General features: G+C 38.3%; 1 protein-coding gene across 1 annotated transcript; it reads right to left on the reverse strand.

Moving 5' to 3' along the window:
- Positions 1–4,531: 4,531 nt before the first annotated feature.
- On the reverse strand, positions 4,532–19,893 carry slc26a6l2 (solute carrier family 26 member 6, like 2). The gene is made up of 19 exons (XM_026199333.1): positions 19,445–19,893; positions 18,592–18,731; positions 18,256–18,366; positions 17,967–18,139; positions 17,471–17,635; positions 13,780–13,932; positions 13,589–13,671; positions 12,392–12,539; positions 12,172–12,285; positions 11,599–11,676; positions 10,364–10,459; positions 10,174–10,280; positions 10,005–10,074; positions 9,818–9,910; positions 9,617–9,712; positions 6,592–6,894; positions 6,305–6,359; positions 6,027–6,169; positions 4,532–5,933 (listed from the first exon to the last, which is right to left on the reverse strand). The coding sequence occupies exons 1-19, from the start codon at positions 19,741–19,743 to the stop codon at positions 5,907–5,909; spliced, it is 2,454 nt and encodes an 817-aa protein (XP_026055118.1). The 5' UTR covers positions 19,744–19,893; the 3' UTR covers positions 4,532–5,906.
- Positions 19,894–20,036: the final 143 nt, after the last annotated feature.

Genomic DNA, 20,036 nt, shown 5'->3' on the forward strand with positions numbered 1-20,036 from the left:
TATCCCCATAATCAATCTGTGACAGAAAAAGGCTAACAACTAAACGTTTTCTTGAAGCCAAGGAAAAACAGGACTTTAGTCTATACAGAAAACCCAATGTGAATTTTAATTTCTTTGCAAGAAAATCAACATGATATTTAAAGTTTAGGTTTTTATCCATCCAAGATCCCAGATATTTGTAATAATCTACAGACTGGATGCAAATTCCATCTAGTGACTTGATGGAGAAAGATGGTAGCTTTGTTTGCCCAGTTTGAAAGACCATAACTTTAGTTTTATGTGGGTTTAACAACAGCTTCAAATCTATTAGGGCATGTTGTAGGGTATTGAAATCTGCCTGTAGATTTGAAAAAGCTAATTTAGTTGTGGGGGCACAGGAATACAGAATTGTATCATCTGCATAAAGGTGATATTTACAAAAATTAAGATTATCACAAACATTATTAATATAAACTAGGAAAAGCAAGGGACCCAAAACAGAACCCTGTGGAACACCCTTAGTTACAAGGACTGGGTTTGACGAATCGTTGCCATATTTGACCATTTGTGAACGATTGGTCAAATAGCTATGGAACCATTTGACTGCATTACATCCAATGCCAGCTCTCAGCAGGGTATTAACCAATAATGGATGGTCCACAGTATCAAACGCCTTTGTGAGGTCTATGAACAGAGAAACACAGCTAAGTTTACTGTCCATGGCCTCTTTGATGTCATCCATTACTTTTAAAGTGGCGGATATTGTACTGTGCCCCGACCAGAGCCCGGATTGCATTTCATTTAAAAATATTATGTGAGTGCAAATATGATTCAAGTTGGGTAGCAACTAAATATTCCAATATTTTAGAAAGAACAGGAAGATTAGAGATGGGTCTAAAATTATTCATGTTAAAACGATCACCAGACTTGAATAGGGGAGTAATGTAAGCTTGCTTCCAGATTGCTGGGATCTGATTAGAACTTAATGACATATTAAAAATATGAGTAATAGGCTCAGCTATAACCGGTGCAGCCACCTTTAACAAAAAGGGATCCAGACCATCCGGTCCAGGCGCCTTTTTTGGGTCTATAGAATTTAATAATTTCATAACATCTTGAACTTGTAGGGCTTCAAAATCAAATGACAAATCAGAGATAGAAAATGTACTAGGTGGCAAAAAATGTGTTGAATCATCCCTTGAAATTGATGGAAACTGCTGATCAAATAGATGACCTGCCTTCTCAAAGTGTGCATTAAAGGCATTTAAAATGTCACTTTTATCTGTGATGGTTACATTTCCAATGATCAATTTCTGGGGAAAGTCTGAAACTTTTTTGTTCTGCAATAATTTAATTGTTTTCCAGAATTTAGAAGAATTGTTAAAGTTATCAGTAGTTGCATTAAGATAATAATTTGATTTAGAGGCCCGAATAGCTGAGGTACATTTATTTCTCAAAGTTCTAAAACATTGCCAATCTACATTACTGCTGGACCTCCTTGCAAGGGACCACTGTTTATTTCTTAAATGAATTAACTGGGCTAGTTCTTGAGAAAACCAAGGATTGTCCCTATTCTTTATTCAATCTTGCCAAGTCAGATAAAAATGCCTGCTCTGAAAATTTTTTTAAATAGCGTCTAGAAACAGTGAGACCCTTAAGTTTAGGTAATTTGGTGTTTCTAACACATCCTATTGCACAATGATCGCTTAAATCATTTACAAACACACCTATTGCTATATACTTATGAGCCCTGTTAGTGAGAATGACATCTAACAGAGTGTCACTATTAGGCTTAGATGGATTAAATCTGGTGGGGCTATCAATGAGTTGTACTAAATTTAGAGAATTACAAGCTGACTTAAAATTATCTGATTTGTCGCTGAGCCAATCCCAATTTAAATCACCAAATAAGATTATTTCGGAATTATTTAACTTGGACAACACTTCAGTTAAAGTCGATAGGGTCTCGTTAACAGCAGAGGGGGGCCTATAGCACCCAATAAGAGTAAATGGAGAATTTGCAACCCCAATATTTAAAGCAATAAGTTCAAACTGTCTTGGGATTGACTGGGAAAGTAAAACAGACACAGGAAATTTTTTAGATACATAGATAGCTACGCCACTTGCACGCCCTTTTCGATCTATTCTGTAAACATTATAACCACCAACACAAATAACATCATCAGGGACAGACGATTTAAGCCAAGTTTCAGAGATCACAACAATATCTGGATTAGCAGACATAAACCACGTTTTCAATAAATCCAGTTTAGGTAGTAAACTTCTAGCATTGATATGTAGAAACCCAATTCCATGCCTATTAGCAAATTCAGTAGGCGTAGAGAGATGATGTAAATTTACTGAATTAGACAGGGGACCCGGGTTTACATTACCTTTACCAGAGACAAATAAAAGCAATAAAATCAATGTTCGTGAAAGAGGCTTTTTAACATTAAAAGATTTGTGATGGGAGGAAGTCCTTGGACAGCCATAAGAGATAACTGATTCGAACACCAGCAAGGCGTGTGGAAAGACAGACCTTATATGATCAATTATTAGTACATTGAGAAGTTGGTCAGTGGTAAAGTTTGTTATATTTTGCTCCCGCCCATATTCGCAGCGGTGTCCGAAATAATTTAGCATGTTCAAAAGCTAGTGTGACCGCACCTTTACCCCAATCATCCTAGAACTTTACAAAAAGAGCTACTCAACTCATTAGGTGAAATTGTTTTCAGGAAGAAGAGGAAGACATAGTTTTTCAGAATTTCATTTTACTCTATGTGCCTATAGGGTTGGGATGGCAGGGGTTGGTGGCAATGTAAGTATCTAGATATTTGGAGCGGGGCAAGGGAAAACATCCCAAGACCATTACCCCACCTTCAACACTGGTCCATATAATTTAGACTTCAGAACCTTAATAATTAAATTTTAGTTGACCCCCCAAGAGTCCTAAGTCATTTCGAACCCTGGTTTTTATTCATGTATAAAGTTTGTGTATTTTTATAGTGTTGTCAGCATACAAAAATGTGTAATTTGTGTGAATAGTCAATAGCCAGTTAAACTCCATTAAAGATTAAACTGGTCTGGCATCACTGGTGTTTGTGGTCTTATTGTGGTATCAAACCTGTGAAGAAACAGAGGGTGTCATTATCAGTATTTTCTAGAGCAGCCTACTGTAAACGTATTATACAGAATAGCCATTTCACTGCTGTCAAGATGAAGGTGTCAATCTCATTTGTCATGTTTATAGTTTGGTGAAAGGGCCCTGACCATCATGATAAATAGTTTCATTTCTGAATTCTAACAGTTCCGTTTAGTTTCATGATTGTGACTTCATGACTGAACCAACGCTGATAGTGAAAAATATGACAGTCTGAGCAATACATGAACCAGCACTCATGACATAATACAGATAAACATTCAATCTTTAACATGCAACCTTTCCACAATAAAAGAAGAGCATAAGCATAAAACGTAAAATAAACACAAAATAGGTTTTTATCTAAAATAATTCATTAAAAAGCAGAGGTTATTACCGGTCTGTTTGCAGCAGAAGATGAGCTGTCATGGTATCACATGAAAGCTTCCCACTGTCAGTTAAAGTCTGTATCTAGTACAATGTCACTCGCGTTGGTTTGGCTCAGTGGTTACTTCCGATTATTGAAAGATCCCCCTCTCATGATCACCGGGAAACCGGCGACCGGAGATCGAACCTCGGGCACTGTCCAACGTTTTCATGTTTCATGCTACGAGAGCTTGCTCTTTAGTCATTCGGTGTTTTTAAATCATTTGTATAGGCTATAAGTGTTCGGTATTAAACTTTAATCTCACTATGTCTCGACGTCTTGCATTTTTAAGCCATATTTACATTTTACTTTTTAATTGATAAAATTAAGACGTAAGACAGGTATTATTTTAATTGCCATTAACGAATACGAGTCTATTGATATTTATATCTGCATTTATAAAAAGCGATACAAACTCCATTTAATTCCAATAGTTTCACTTCTCGTTGTTGTAACACCCGACACGAACAGCAGAAGGCGCTCAAATGTCATTTGAGTCGCTCCAATCATTCAAATATCACATTTTTAAATCTTCCATTAGGTTTCCCAGATTTATGATTAAAATCTCTTACTGGCAGCCTATTTTTAATGCTTGATTTATAAAATATTAATTTATATTTAAATTGATATTAATTTACTGAGAAGATTAAATAATCCCAAGGCACTCCTGTAGTATGAATACAAACAACTCGTTATAATTTTTGATTCATGTATAAAGTTTGTGTATTTGTATAGTGTTGTCAGCATAGGTACAGCATACATTTGTGTGAATAGTCAATAGCCAGTTAAACTCCATTAAAGATTAAACTGGTCTGGCATCACTGGTGTTTGTGGTCTTATTGTGGTATCAAACCTGTGAAGAAACAGAGGGTGTCATTATCAGTATTTTCTAGAGCAGCCTACTGTAAACGTATTATACAGTTCAGTGCAGTCAAGATGAAGGTGTCAATCTCATTTGTCATGTTTATAGTTGAAATGGCCCTGACCATCATGATAAATAGTTAATTTTTTGAGGAATGATGTCTGAATTCTAACAGTTCAGTTTATGATTGTGACTTCATGACTTGCAGCAACGCTGATAGTGAAAAATATGACAGTCTGAGCAATACATGAACCAGCACTCATGACATAATAGAGCTATACATTCAATCTTTAACATGCAACCTTTCCACAACAAAAGAAGAGCATAAGAATAAAACGTAAAATAAACACAAAATAGGTTTTTATCTAAAATAACAAAATAGGTTTTTATCTAAAATAATTCATTAAAAAGCAGAGGTTATTATCGTTTCATTTGCAGCAGGACAACCTATGAGCTGTCATGGTATCACATGAAAGCTTCCCACTGTCAGTTAAAGTCTGTTTCTAGTACAGTGACACTCGCGTTGGTTTGGCTCAGTGGTTACTTCCGATTAATCGAAAAGTCCCCCTCTCATGGTCACCGGGAAACCGGCGACCGGAGATCGAACCTCGGGCACTGTCCAACGTTTTCATGTTTGATGCCACAAGAGCTTGCTCTTTAGTCAGTCAGTGTTTTTTAATCATTTGTATAGGCTAAAAGTGTTCGGTATTATACTTTAATCTCACTATGTTTCGACGTCTTGCATTTTTAAGCCATGTTTACATTTTACTTTTTAATTGATAAAATTAAGACGTAAGACAGGTATTATTTTAATTGCCATTAACGAATACGAGTCTATTGATATTTATATTTGCATTTATAAAAAGCGATACAAACTCCATTTAATTCCAATAGTTTCACTTCTCGTTGTTGTAACACCCGACACGAACAGCAGAAGGCGCTCAAATGTCATTTGAGACACTCCAAATATTCAAATATACAAAAATTTAATGTTCCTTTTTTTAAGTTTCCCAGATTTATAAATATCTTAATGGCAGCCTATTTATAAAGCCTTATTTATAATTTATTAATTTATCTTTAAATTGATATTAATTTACTATCAATTTAAGATGAAATAAATACTCAAGGCACTCCTGTTAATTAATTTCTCTTTGCATGCAATTTAATAGACCTTGACAAAGTTTTCACATAATAGACAAAATGTGTAAATAAGACTGTTATTTGTAGTATTACTTGTATTTAAAGAGAATTAATGCATGCTCTGTGTTTGACAGTTTTCTACATTACCTGGCTTTTCCTTCTAGACTTTCTATACAACTTTTCTTTACTATGAAGCTGTATTTGCCACATTGAGACAGTAAATCACCCAGTTAACGTCCATGTTTTATGATATAAACATCTGGCTGTGAGTCTTGATGGCTATTTTTGTTCTGTTGTGATATGTTTTAGGCTTCTATCATCCTTCTGCCGTTCCTCATGGACAGACTGGCACCTGCTGCTCACAACCTTGTAACGCAGGACATTTCCTGTGAAAGAGCAACCGCTCACATGAATGTAACTGAAACAGTAAGGATCTGATTAAGAAGCCCTGTGTGTGTTTAGTGTGATGACAGTCTCACCAGTGCAAATTCAGACCTGGACCGATCTCTCTGAGACTGACACAGGCAGTGCAGCACAGCGTCATGGATAGATGGGAATAGGCGACTTTTTGAGATGGACTCAGAGAAGAATCCGCCTCGCTCCAACTGCTGCACTACACACACTACAGCCACACACATTGGTAGAGTGCGATATGCCACATTTGTTGAAGGTTGATTAAATGATGGACATTAGTTAACATCGTCTTGATTCAGCATGTGAATGTTGGAATAAAGAGTGGAGGTCTGATTTTACCCACCTTGGCATCCAGCGATGTAAACAGTGACATCAACCTCTGCAAAATCTTGAAAAATCTAGAAGCATGTGTTTTTTTTAAAGGTACAGTAAATGTAAAAATATTTCCACTGCAAGCCGATGTGTTTATGGTTATAATAATGAATTACAATAATGTTATAACCAGTTTAGAATATCAAGCTGCATGCACTGTTTTAGCACAGCTAAAATAACTGGAAGCGAATGACACTGGAAGCCTTGCACATTCAAGTCACATAGAAGCTGGGTACAAATGAATGTGACTTGGCTTACGTTTTTCAGTGTTTTTAGGGTGACCGTGTCGATGAAGCTGACAGGGCTGAAGTCCAGGATGATGGAGTGTGTGTGTTCCTGCACACCATCACAGCTGGAGGAGTGCGTGTCTGTCTCGTCCCGTTCCTCCTCTTCAGAGTCCTGCTCTGGCTGGAAGCTGCAGTTCATGTTCCCCTGGGTTACTGTTGCTATGCCGCTGTCGTTGATGATGCATTCCTGGTCCGTTCCGTGACAGTGCACAGATTCGCTCACATTCTTCATGGAGACCATCATTCTGTTCGCCAGCTCTCTCAGAACTCCAGTCTATGAACAACACACATTACCACTTAATAAAATGGTAAACGTCACTAAATAATACCTTAAAGAACTAAAACAAATGTTTCTGTAGGCCTATGTGTATTAGTGATGGGAAGTTCGGATCATTTTACGATTTAGACTTTTGAGTCACGTTCAGCAAAATGAACAAATCTTTTTTTGAGTCATTTAGTTCATTTCTTTCATTTTAGCAAAATGTAATTAAAAATGTTATGTTATGATTAAGGAACGACTCGAGCCGAAGACTCATGAGATGAACTAATCAATTCTCTTTCCGGCTCAGACTACATTGGGTTTAGCGTATGGGGCTGTCACGTAATTAAGGAACGAGTCAAAAACCTGATTGTCCCAAACTATGAACTTATCAATTCTCTTTCCGGCTCAAGACTGCATTGACTGACACAGGTGAATTACTACTAGCGCAACAAAACCTATAGAAAATTGCGCATGCGCGACTGAACGAATCATCATCCGAGACGACTCGTTCTTCCAAGTTTGAGTATGTAGCCTAGGCCTTTGGCCGTACTGTCACGGACAGCCATCTAAACATCACAGGGGCAACTCTCATGGAAATGGTAGAGTTAGTACCTAGTGCTCACCATTTTCAGGCCTGCACTCCCCTCAGCATGGTGGAATGGGTATACTGTTCCCCATAGCAACCCCTAGAGGACGCGTTTCAAAGTTCCCTTGAAATGTTACTTATGTAGCCTTGGTTACCTGAGTAGGGAGCGAGACACTGCATCCTTTAGTTTCCTGCCATGATTTGGACGCAAGCGTCAGATGAAAAAGTGGATGACGTGTTCTCCCGGCGCCTATTTAGTCACACTGCTAGTGACGCCATGACCTGTCGCCAGCGAACATGTTGTTGGTGTGTTTTAATACAGGATTCAGACACGGTTCACAACGAGGTGTTCCCCGTAGCACCCCCTAGAGGACACAGTGTCTCGTTCTCTACTCAGGGAACCATGGATACATGAGTAAACTGAGACATTACTTGACCAAATTTGTATACATGGATGATAAAACCTGAAATCAGTTTTGGGGTCAGTGAGTGTTCAAGGTAGTATATTTTATTATTTATTTATATTATATTTATTATTTAAAGAAAATTATCTTATAAGTCCCATGCTTATTTGATAAAAAAACAGTAATATTATTACAATTTAAGCTGAATTTTCAGCATCATTTCTCCAGTGTTTGGTGTCATATGGTCCTTCAGAAATCATTCTATTATGCTGATTTGCTGCTCAAGAAACATTTCTTATTATTATCAATGTTGAAAACAGCTGTGATGATTAATATTTTTGTGGAAACTGTGATACATTTTATTTTCATTATTCTTTGATTAATACATTTTCATTGCTGGTCCACATGAAGAACAATTAAAAAAAAAAATTGAACTTGCATAGATGTTCATATAGGTTGTTTGTTTTTAAGGTTAGAAAATATAAATGATATAAGATATATATAATAATACAATAGGCCTAAGTATAAACAAACACAAATTTATTTTTGTATTTCTGATTGTATTCTCAAAATATTACTGCTTTAATCTAATAAAAGTGTGACCTTATTCTCAAATTGTTGACTTTTTCATAAAAATGTCAATTATGAGTTAAAAAAAAAATCATTCACTTTGATCCTATAATGTTATGACTTTATTCTCATAACTATATGACTTTAGTCTTATAAAGGCCAATTATGAGATTTTGTCCAAACATGATAACTTTATTCTCAAAATAGTTATGTTGCACTAAAATGCTGTCGTATAAAAGTTATTCATAACTAAAAAGTTCATTTTTGTGTAAATCTAAAACACAAAAATAAGTTTTTGATTAGTTTGGGGACCAATTCTCACTCTCTATTAGCTATGACATGTGCTTTTATAAACTCCAAATTACTGCTTTTTAATATTTAGCAAGGTAATTAAGTTTAGGTATGGGGGAGGGTTTAAAGCTGCAGTAGGTAACTTCTGTAAATATATATTTTTTACATATTTGTTAAACCTGTCATTATGTCCTGACAGTAGAACATGAGACAGATAATCTGTGAAAAAATCAAGCTCCTCTGGCTCCTCCCAGTGTCCTATTGCCATTTGCAGAAATGCATCGCTCCCGTTAAGAAACAACCAATCAGAGCTGCGGTCCGTAACTTTGTTTGTGTTCAAAATGTAGAAAAATGTATATAATAAGCGAGTACACCATGAATCCATTTTCCAAACCGTGTTTTTAGCCTGTCCTGAATCACTAGGGTGCACCTATAATAAGTGTTTATATTCAGACTATTTTAGATTGCTTCAGGGATACCGCGGCGGAGTAACCCAGTACCTTTGTGATTCTTCATAGACATAAACAGAGAGAAGTAGTTCCGGCTACGATGTTCTTCCGCAAGACGCAAGCAGTTCTGTTTATTAACCGCTAGAGCGTCAAAAGTTACCTACCGCAGCTTTAAGGATCTACAATATGGTCAAGCTGAATATGGCATTAATATGTGCTTTATAAGTACTAACAAACAGCCAATATGCCACTAATACGCATGCTAATAAGCAACTAGTTAATAGTGAGAATTGGTCACTAAACTAAAGAGTTACCAAGTTTTCTTAGAGAGGTCGGGTAAGTGTGTAGTAATTACAATTAATGTGTATATGTGTTTGTGATACTTAGACTTAAACAATCTTTTCTTCTTCAGTAATTTACTATTTCTCTCTCACCTGTTTATCTTTTTCATTCACTTGCTTCATTTTTGCATTCTCCTCCTCCTCTTTCCTCTTTTTCAATTTGAGCAGCTTTGGAACATTAATTCCACTCTAGAAAGAAAGAAAGAAAGGAAGGAAGAAAGAAGAGCTGAAAGCTGTTGTTGGTTTATTTTTAGTCTTTGATCCTGTGTGTATTTCATCTGTTGTGTGTGGCACCTTCTTTAATAGAGCCGCTTGATAGAGTTCAGCGTTTGCATAGTATATCATTGCAGAGGAACGGAAGATAGTGATACCTGGGATTGCTTTAGCCTGTTCAGAAACACAGATATAGATGATATAAGTACCATAAACAAGCACACACACATGTAAATGAACATTTTATTTGCCTATAAGGAAGTCTCACCTCTTTATATGACTCAGTTTCTAAGTACAGTTCTGTGTCCGAAACCCTGCCAAGCAAAGAGTACCTGGGACTGGAAAGAAAGAAACAATGGCAGTTATGCTTATGAACTAATCAGTATCTTAAATACATAAATATATTTTCTCTCTCACACACAAACACACACACTCACCACTGGGTCCTGAAGATCACAGTGAGCAGTGTGAAGATGATGGAAGCTGCCAGACCCAGGTCCAGATTCAACAGAACTGTACAGAGGAACGTCACCAGCCACACTAGCTTGAGAGACGGAGAGAGAGAAACACAGTCAGGACTCAGAATCAAACAGACACAGATTGAGAGTCTTGATGATCAGATCTCACCAGATCTACTCTGTTGCTCCTCCACAGAGCAGGAATATCCTGACACTGCGTGAACATCCCCTTCAGATTCACAAACACAATGCTGGACAGCACAGCCTGATCAAACACACACACACACACACAAACACAACCCCTGCTTACAAACTGCTGCATGTGCAAACTGGAGGACCAGAATTTAAATGGCATTTCATATCATTCTTTAATAAAGAGCTCTGAGATTAAACACACCGTTCTAAAACATTATCCCTTCAATATGCAATTTGTACAATACATTTGTAAGTTCATAATTTCTAAATTGTCAACAAGGGATTTGGCCTTGTTTTCATAGATATTATGTAAACATATGTTTTCCTACTGACTTGCTTTCTACAGTGCATTTGCGATGCATTGCTTTGAGCCTTCACTGTAGAAGCCGTCTTCTCGCACACCACAATTGGTCGATTATGTACTATACCTGCACACTGTTGGTCAAACTACTTTTCAGTCATCAAGTATGAAAACAACAGAAAAACAATACCAAACAAAGGATATATTAGGCAATTTACAAATCCAGGCTAGGACATGTGAAAAAAAACAGGATGGAACTGGAAAAACATGGTCATCCAATTATAATTTTAAACTACATTAAAATGTAATTTAAAATTAAAATTTTCAGATACATACAAACGTTTATGCAGTTTGACAAAGTAACTGCAGCTTGGCTGTTTTCTTTTTAATTTATTCACTTTAAATGAAAATAAATATGTCATTGTTTGCATCCAGGTTGTCAATGACTTGTCAATTTACAATGAACAAATGAATTATAAGAGCAGTGTTTATGCTCTATATGACCTAGTTTCCCTCATGTTTGATTGTGTCATTAATTATCTTCAGTTGCTCCTGTACTTAAAGTGTAGTCTTTCCTGTCTTCCTTTGTCTCATATTTTTGTTACTCTGTGTGTTAGACCTTCTTCTTCATGTGGAATACCATTAAAAGGATTTGTTATAATCTTCTTCACTTTGTCTCCCTAACAGCAGTAGCGTGATAATTTCAGATCTATTTGATTTCCTGAAGATTATTTTTAATAGTTTGGGTTTTAGTTAACAATAACAACACTGGACACAAGAGAGGTCCTGAATTACAGAGCTTTATTCATTGCAATTGTTTTAATTTCATATTTTGAACTCTGTATCACAAACGTCTCTCTCTATATTAATGACACTTCAACCTATGTTCATTTGAGTGCTTGACTTACTGTGGGCAGCTGCTCAAAAAGTGAACCAAGCTTCAAAACTGTAATGAACACAATAACTGCAGATATCAGGCCAGCCACCTGTGTGACACAACAAGCAAATTTGTAGTTGTGCATAACTGTATATTTTACATGTATACTGTATGCACAAAGGTTTGGGGTCTGTATGACATTTTTATGTTTTTGAAAGAAGACTCTTCTGCTTGCCAAAGCTGCATTTAAAATACTGTAAAAATAGAAAATTACTGTTTTCAGTGTGAATTTTCAGCATCATTACTCCAGTGTTCAGTGTCACATGATCCTTAAGAAATCATTGTTATATGCTGATTTGCTGCTCAAGGAATATTTATTATTATTATGTTTTATCAATGTTGTGCTGCTTTATATATTTGTGCTTCATTACATTATTTTTCAGGACTCTATGATGAATAGTAAGTTCCAAATAAAAGCATTTATTCGTAACATAAATGTTTTGTAACATTACAAATGTATCTGTATTAATTTCTTTAATAAATAAACCTTACAGAGCCCAAACTTTTGAACACCAGTGTATATTTGTGGTTGGTGGAAAATCACCTGTGTCTTTCCCCCGGTGCTCTCCTGCACAAGACTGCGAGACATGGAGGAAGTGACAGAGTAGCACTGGAAGAAACCACCGATGGTGTTACTGAGCCCCAACGCCACCAACTCCTGCAGAGGGACAATGAGAGACCCTCACCACACATACTGCACATTTCCTTTTCAGAACATAATATATACGTGATCAAGCGTTTGTTTTGCATGACAGATGCTGTACCTGATTGCTGTCTACTTTATATCCATGCTTGAGAGCAAAAGTCTTGCCTAGAGAAATGCTGATGGCGTATCCCACCACAGCCACAGCAAACGCATCCCCAACCACTGAGGAGAAGAAACCCACCTCTGGGACTCTGGGTGGCACCAGTCTGAGGAGGGTCAGAGGTTAAAGATGACTAACATGGCTCTAGGGCTATTATAGTTAGCTGAAATTAAAACTAAAATAAAAAATGGTTACTTGAAATAAAATAAAAATATTAACAAAAAAACTTTAAAATAATGGTTTCAAAAGTGTGTTTTTGTAGTGATGTCACAGAAGAACCATTTTTGGTTTCCCAAAGAACCTTCTTGTGAACATTTCATAGTGTGAAGTAAATTTTAACAATCTAAAGAACTTTTTTTATTATTATTATAAAGAATGTATTGTGAAATGTAAAGTTTCCATAGGGCTCTTCATGGAACCACAGATGCCAATAAGGAACCACTAAGTTGCCAGTTCTAAAATGACCAAAACTAAATAAACTTGAATTAATACATTTGAATTGATAAAAAATTTTTTTACATGTTTAAAAAAAATTAACTAATAAAGACGACAAAAACTTTAACAAAAGTGAAAATAGAATATATTAAAATAAAATTGAATTCAAAATGGAGACACATTTGTGGTCCCCATTGAATTTTTGTATCTGAATACTGTGAAAGTCAGTGGGGACCAGCAACTCTTTGGTTACCTTCATCCTTCAAAATATCTTCAATTGTTTTCAGATGAAAAATTAATCTTATACAGGTTAGGAGAAAAAAAATAGGCTAAGTAAATGATGGAATTTTTTTTAGGTAAACTATGCCTTTTAAATGATAAATAACACTGACCTTTGTGTGTCTTTTATATGTTTAAGGAATTCAAAAGTCCTCCTAATGTCTCACGTGAGGGAGTACAGAATGAGACTTGGATTAGTGCTTTACTGTCGACGTGTTTTGATGGATTAACAAAGTCAGTCAACCAAGATTAAGACCAAGAACTGAGCCACCAAGAACTTTCTAACCTCCTGCATGAGGTCAGTGTTTAAAAAGAAATGGTTTGACTTCCCTGCACATGCAAACAATGTCAGACTAAAATGATTTTAAACCTGCCGTCGCTAGTGAAAGCTCACTGTGTTCTTCTAGTATCCACTCAATGTAATGTAAAACACATACTTACCCACTGGGAATTTCTCCCACCACGTCGACACCATTAACAGCTCTCAGATCAGCATAATGAGAAACAAGTGTCCCTGCAATAATCTGTAAATATAGACACACAACTGTTGCATCTGTCTCTTTGTGTACTTACTAGGTTGGAGTTTTGTGGTTTGACATCTGAAGAAACATGGTACATGTGTAGCTACTCACCACCATGAGCTCTATGGGAACAGGGAGGAGTAATCTGCGACTGTAGCAGGAGTTGATCTCTTTCACAGTGATCAGAGCTGTGAGAGCCACTAGACTGATCAGAAGAGTGGCAATGTGAGTCTGTGGTAATAACCTGCCCAGCTCCACCAGAGTCTAAAGACAGAGAGGAGTCATTAATAAAATAAATGTGCCTTTTTAAAACGTGACTGAAGCTGATTTTTGTAGATCGATTGTACTTGAGGTCTATATTTTATCTGTGTGAATATAAGTGCAGTGCTTTGAGTGACAGTGGAGGCAAGAGTGAGTTCGGGAGTACGACTAATTAATTAATGTTAAAATCCTCAAACAGGTTATTTTGAACGCCCTTTTTCTTGTTTCGTCATTCAAAGAGAGATTATGGAAACCAACTATTGGTTGAAAACAACCTTGCTTTTAGTCATCACTTTTTGCATTAGGGATTTGCGCCATGCTGTTTGCCTGTGAATTCTTCGAGTGCCATTCCAGCGTGCTCTGGCTTACATGTAGTCAGCTCCTCTAAATCCACAAGGAGAAACGCCACCTAGTCTCTTCAAATTTAACTCTTTTATTTCTTTTACTTTAGTTTCTTTTCTTTTCCGTTCAGAGTTTCGTGTTCTGAGTTAAGTTTTTTCTGCAACGATGTGTCTCCGAGTTCACCTCGAGTCTGTGATCACCTCAAAACTTCAACCAGCCCACAACTCCACATCTTCAACCAATGACCAACCATTGGCTTCCCAAGACATCACTTCAATGACTACAAGGGAACTCCCTAAACAGGCAATGCAAGTACCTTCAGATCCTAGCTGAACTGGTGCATTTAATATAAATTTCATTAAGGAACTCAATGCAAGGGTTAATTAAGCAATTGATGGTTGTTTAGGTCTATGCAATAGTACATATTGCTATAAACTTGGGATTTCACATTTTCCTTCTCTTAAACTCATTCTTTCCTCAGTTTTGTTCACTGGCCGATTCAATTGATCAGCCATAAAAAAGTGATTCTGTCAAACTGCTTTACAAAATCAAAAATAATTTCCCTTGAGCTAAATTGACCTGTTTTCCTTGAATGGTCAAAGGCTGGGACCTGTACTGGATTCTGGTCGAAGGCTGGAGCCTACACTGTACACTGGTCTGGGGCTGGAGCCTACACTGTACACTGGTCTGGGGCTGGAGCCTACACTGTACACTGGTCTGGGGCTGGAGCCTACACTGTACACTGGTCTGGAGCCTACACTGTACACTGGTCTGGGGCTGGAGCCTACACTGTACTCTGGTCTGGGGCTGGAGCCTACACTGTACACTGGTCTGGAGCCTACACTGTACACTGGTCTGGGGCTGGAGCCTACACTGTACACTGGTCTGGGGCTGGAGCCTACACTGTACACTGGTCTGGGGCTGGAGCCTACACTGTACTCTGGTCTGGGGCTGGAGCCTACACTGTACTCTGGTCTGGGGTTGGAGCCTACACTGTACACTGGTCTGGGGCTGGAGCCTACACTGTACTCTGGTCTGGGGCTGGAGCCTACACTGTACTCTGGTTGTAGGCTGGAGCCTACACTGTACACTGGTCTGGGGTTGGAGCCTACACTGTACACTGGTCTGGGGCTGGAGCCTACACTGTACTCTGGTCTGGGGCTGGAGCCTACACTGTACACTGGTCTGGGGCTGGAGCCTACACTGTACTCTGGTTGTAGGCTGGAGCCTACACTGTACACTGGTCTGGGGCTGGGGCTGGAGCCTACACTGTACACTGGTCTGGAGCTGGGGCTGGAGCCTACACTGTACACTGGTCTGGGGCTGGAGCCTACACTGTACACTGGTCTGAGGCTGGAGCCTACACTGCACACTGGTCTGGGGCTGGGGCTGGGGCTGGGGCTGGAGCCTACACTGTACTCTGGTCCGGGGCTGGAGCCTACACTGTACTCTGGTCTGGGGCTGGAGCCTACACTGTACACTGGTCTGGAGCCTACACTGTACACTGGTCTGGGGCTGGAGCCTACACTGTACACTGGTCTGGAGCCTACACTGTACTCTGGTCTGGGGCTGGAGCCTACACTGTACACTGGTCTGGAGCCTACACTGTACACTGGTCTGGGGCTGGAGCCTACACTGTACACTGGTCTGGAGCCTACACTGTACACTGGTCTGGGGCTGGAGCCTACACTGTACACTGATCTGGAGCCTACACTGTACTCTGGTCTGGGGCTGGAGCCTACACTGTACACTGGTCTGGAGCCTACACTGTACACTGGTCTGGGGCTGGAGCCTACACTGTACACTGATCTGGGGCTGGAGCCTACACTGTACACTGATCTGGGGCTGGAGCCTACACTGTACTCTGGTTGTGGGCTGGAGCCTGCACTTGACTCTGGTCAGGAATAGATACCCTCTGTGGGCCCAACTTGGGAACAGAAGCCCTCTCTGGGCCAAACTCGGGAACAGGGGCCCTCTCTGGGCTACACTCTGGGATAGAAGCTCTCTCTGGGTATGATTTGGGGACCAAAGCCTTCTCTGGACTAAACATGGAAACAGCCCTTATGAAACAAAAATATATTGCAGTATATTGGAAAATATCAATATTAGGCATATATTCTTATATATATTTATTTTTTCCAATATATTGCAATATATTAAAAGCGGCAATCATTTGTATATTTTGCAATATATTATATAATATATGTATCATCAATATATTATTAAATGTATTCAAATATATAAAATATTAGAAAATAAAAAGAGAAAATAATATATTACAATATATCACAATAAATTTTAAGAAATATATTGGTAAATATATTTTCCTTTCGCAAGGGAGGAGCCCTCTCTGGGATAGACTCTGGGATTGAAGCCCTCTCTGAGATATACATAAGCCTTCCCTTGACTATGGTCAGTGGCTAGAGTCATCTCTCGAATAGAGGGCTTGAGCTGATCCGGGGCTGTGCTCTGAGAGGAGTGCATGGTCTGGATGGGTTTCTCGTGCAAGTTTTTTAATGAATTCGGACTGTAGTGGATTCAGGACTGAACTTGATGAAATGAGTAGATTTGTGCATAAAATCACTCTTCTGTGAACAGTAATGCCCACCTACTTTGATTTAATTGGCCAGCTCAATTATTGTGACATTGATGAGTACTATTAACCTGAGAAGGGCAGGATGTCACTTTTAAACCTATTTGTCATCCTAAAAAACAGTGCTGCTAGTGGAGGGCAGCAGATAAATGCACAAGTCTCAGATACTGGGTGGTGGGGGGGGGGCATATTGGCCATTTCCAATTAAGGGGGGGGGGGACTTGGCCCCCTCAATGTCTATGGTGATTAAACTGCAAGCCAAAAGTCAACGAGGGCAGTGCTGAAAAAGGAGACATACAAAATAATTAATAAACACAAGTGGATCAAAAATGAACTAGTCACGGCAACTCAGGAAAACTAGGTCAAAGGAAAAAAAGACAGAAGATCAGGAACACAAACAAGTGTCTCTGTGATAACTGTGTGCTTGGTATTGTTGGCAGTATTTGGCCTTCAGTAATAATCATTAGCTATTAAAAATAATTTGAATGAATCATCAGTGAATTTACAATCTTAAATAAAAGGTCTGCAATGCACTGCAGTGTTATTGAATCAATACATGTTATTCTTAGTTTACGTTGTTAAGATTTAACCAACTGAAATACTCACATAGAGCAGCTGCAGGGGTCCACAGAATCGTCTGGGTGAAACTCCAAACATGTATTTGAGTTGAGAGGTGATCACGTGAGTGGCTGCACCTGTCGTGTAGCCCCGCACTAACGGCTCCGAGAGATACTTCACTACAAACCCAAACCGAACCAGACCAAACAGAACCTACAGAAACATTTACTTCATCAGCAAACCTCTTTTAGACAAAAAAAACTGAAACTTTACAGGTCCAAAGTGCTTGTTGGTTTTATTATTTTGTTTAGTTTGTACTGGTTTGAAAATATGTTTGTTTTTATACAAAGATTAATGCCTTTGTTTGTTTATTCTTGTATTTTCTTGTTTAGCCTATTTATTTGATTGTTTTTCACATTCCTTAAAGTATTTTGCCCCACATTTAGCATACATTATTGTTTGATTCGTTTATTTTTATTTTTTACTTTTTCGTTCATTCTTTTTTTTTTCATGTTTGTTTTCAGTGTTGTTTTGCCTGACTCACCTGAAATATGCCACACAATAACGTTGTTGCTGCAGCCACTTTCACTCGCTGAACATCTCTCGCCTCCGTGTCTATGACGACTGATCCATTTGTCCCATTGGTCAGAAAGTGATCGTTAGGAGCCAATCGCTCTGAGACGCTCCCGATCATTATGCTTATCACTGCAAAGGTTCCTGGAACATTTAAGGAACGCAAATCAGTTTTCATACTGTGAAGGCAATGTTATTTTTATTAATTGTTTTTTTTTTTTTTACAGTTTTTACATTTATATATTATTTTCTTCCCTTACCAATGGAGACATGTCTAGAAGTGCCAAAGATGAAGTACACCAGTACAGGATAGAAGGAGGTGTAAAGACCAAAAACTGGTGGCACAGAAGCCAGGAGAGCATATGCCATACCTGAGTAGCAACACACACACACACACACACACACATGCAAATAATGTATCCCTTTGACTTCTCGTTCGCATTGGCTGGTGTAACTTATTTAAAACATTGTTTAGACTGATAATTTTTTTTTGGGGGGGGGGGGGGGGGGTGGACAATCCGGCAATGGGGTCTTGGCTTCTTTTTTTTTTTTATATGTGTTATTCACTTTGCACAAACTTGCACTTGTAAACTGACCCTGAGGCAGGTGCATGATTCCCACGCTGACACCTGAAACCAGGTCACCAAGTCCGTTCTCCCGAACAGAATACTGGGGTATCCAGGAGAGAAGCGGTATCCACTTTAGAATCCAAATCTTCCACTGTCCCACAGAGCACCTTGAGCAGACCGTGAGACAATAAAGAGCTTTATAGAATGAGTTTATAGAATATAACTTAATTTTAAAGCCTCCTTGACATTACTGGCTGACTGCAACAATATCCACAAGATTAGAACAGCAAACACTAAATTTTAGCTAATGAGATGCCAAGCTCATTTGTTTACAGTAGGCTTTGTGTCCCTAAGAACATAAAGAAAGAGCTGTACTGATACACTGAAAAAAATGGCAACCAGAAAAAAGTTACTTTTATTCAAGTGTGAAATATTATTTGACATCACTATAAGTTCAAGTGGTTACAGGTAACAAAAAAATGGTTTAAAGGTAACAATTTTACAATGTAAGAAATGACAAAAAAAAAATGTGCATGCTCTTTATAGTTTTCAAGCAATCTTTGCTTTCAAAATGGTTATGCAAGCTCATGTTTTACAACATTCCTAGTATAAACAAGATTGTTCATTTGACTTTTTGAACTTTTTGAATGTGTATATTGTTCATTTGAAAAAAAAAAAATCTTAATAATTAATAATTTGTAAGTAACACCAAAACAAGGGTTTGATTCTCATTATACACTTATGCAGTGTATACATACAATCCAATGTAAGTTGGTTTGAATAATCTGCCAGGTGCATGCCAGTATTTACCCATATCGCAACTGTTTGCAGTCGACCCCCAAATTTAGACAGATTTTGTCACACTGTCTTTGCATCTTACCTTACAGAGTTACAGATCTTCTCCTTTATAGAGGAACACTGAATTTCATTGTGCCGTTGGGCTACTTCATCTAGTTTAAGTTCATCCAGGACGATCCTCTCCACACAGAATGTTGCTCCAGCATGATCGGATACACCCATGCCTGTCCTGTTCATGTCCATATATGCTCCTCTCTGCTTAGGTTTAGGGGTTTCAGCAAACCACCTCAAACCCCTCCCAGGGGTTCGCGTATGAATGGAGACTTTTTTTTTCTTCTCTCCCTGAGCATGCCTTTGAACATTCTCCTTATCACTGAGCATGGTTTTCAAGCAGCGATGACAGACATGCTTGAAGGAATCATCTAAAGATGCAGCCAAAGGCGGATTTCAATGTGCAGTTATGAGAGCAAACCAGAAATTTCCACATGAGAAAAGTTGTTGGGTCCTTATCAGTCTTCACAGGTCAATCCCACACCCCACCCACAGCACGCAGTCCCATAAACATGAGCGTGCCAAATGGATCACACATCTGTAAATTAACTCATGACACTTCACAAACTCACTCACTATGCTGACTTAAACTTTTTGTCCAGAGCACATTTTGGACAATATCT

This window comes from Carassius auratus, chromosome 23, assembly GCF_003368295.1.
Source record: "Carassius auratus strain Wakin chromosome 23, ASM336829v1, whole genome shotgun sequence".
Taxonomy (NCBI): Eukaryota; Metazoa; Chordata; class Actinopteri; order Cypriniformes; family Cyprinidae; genus Carassius; species Carassius auratus.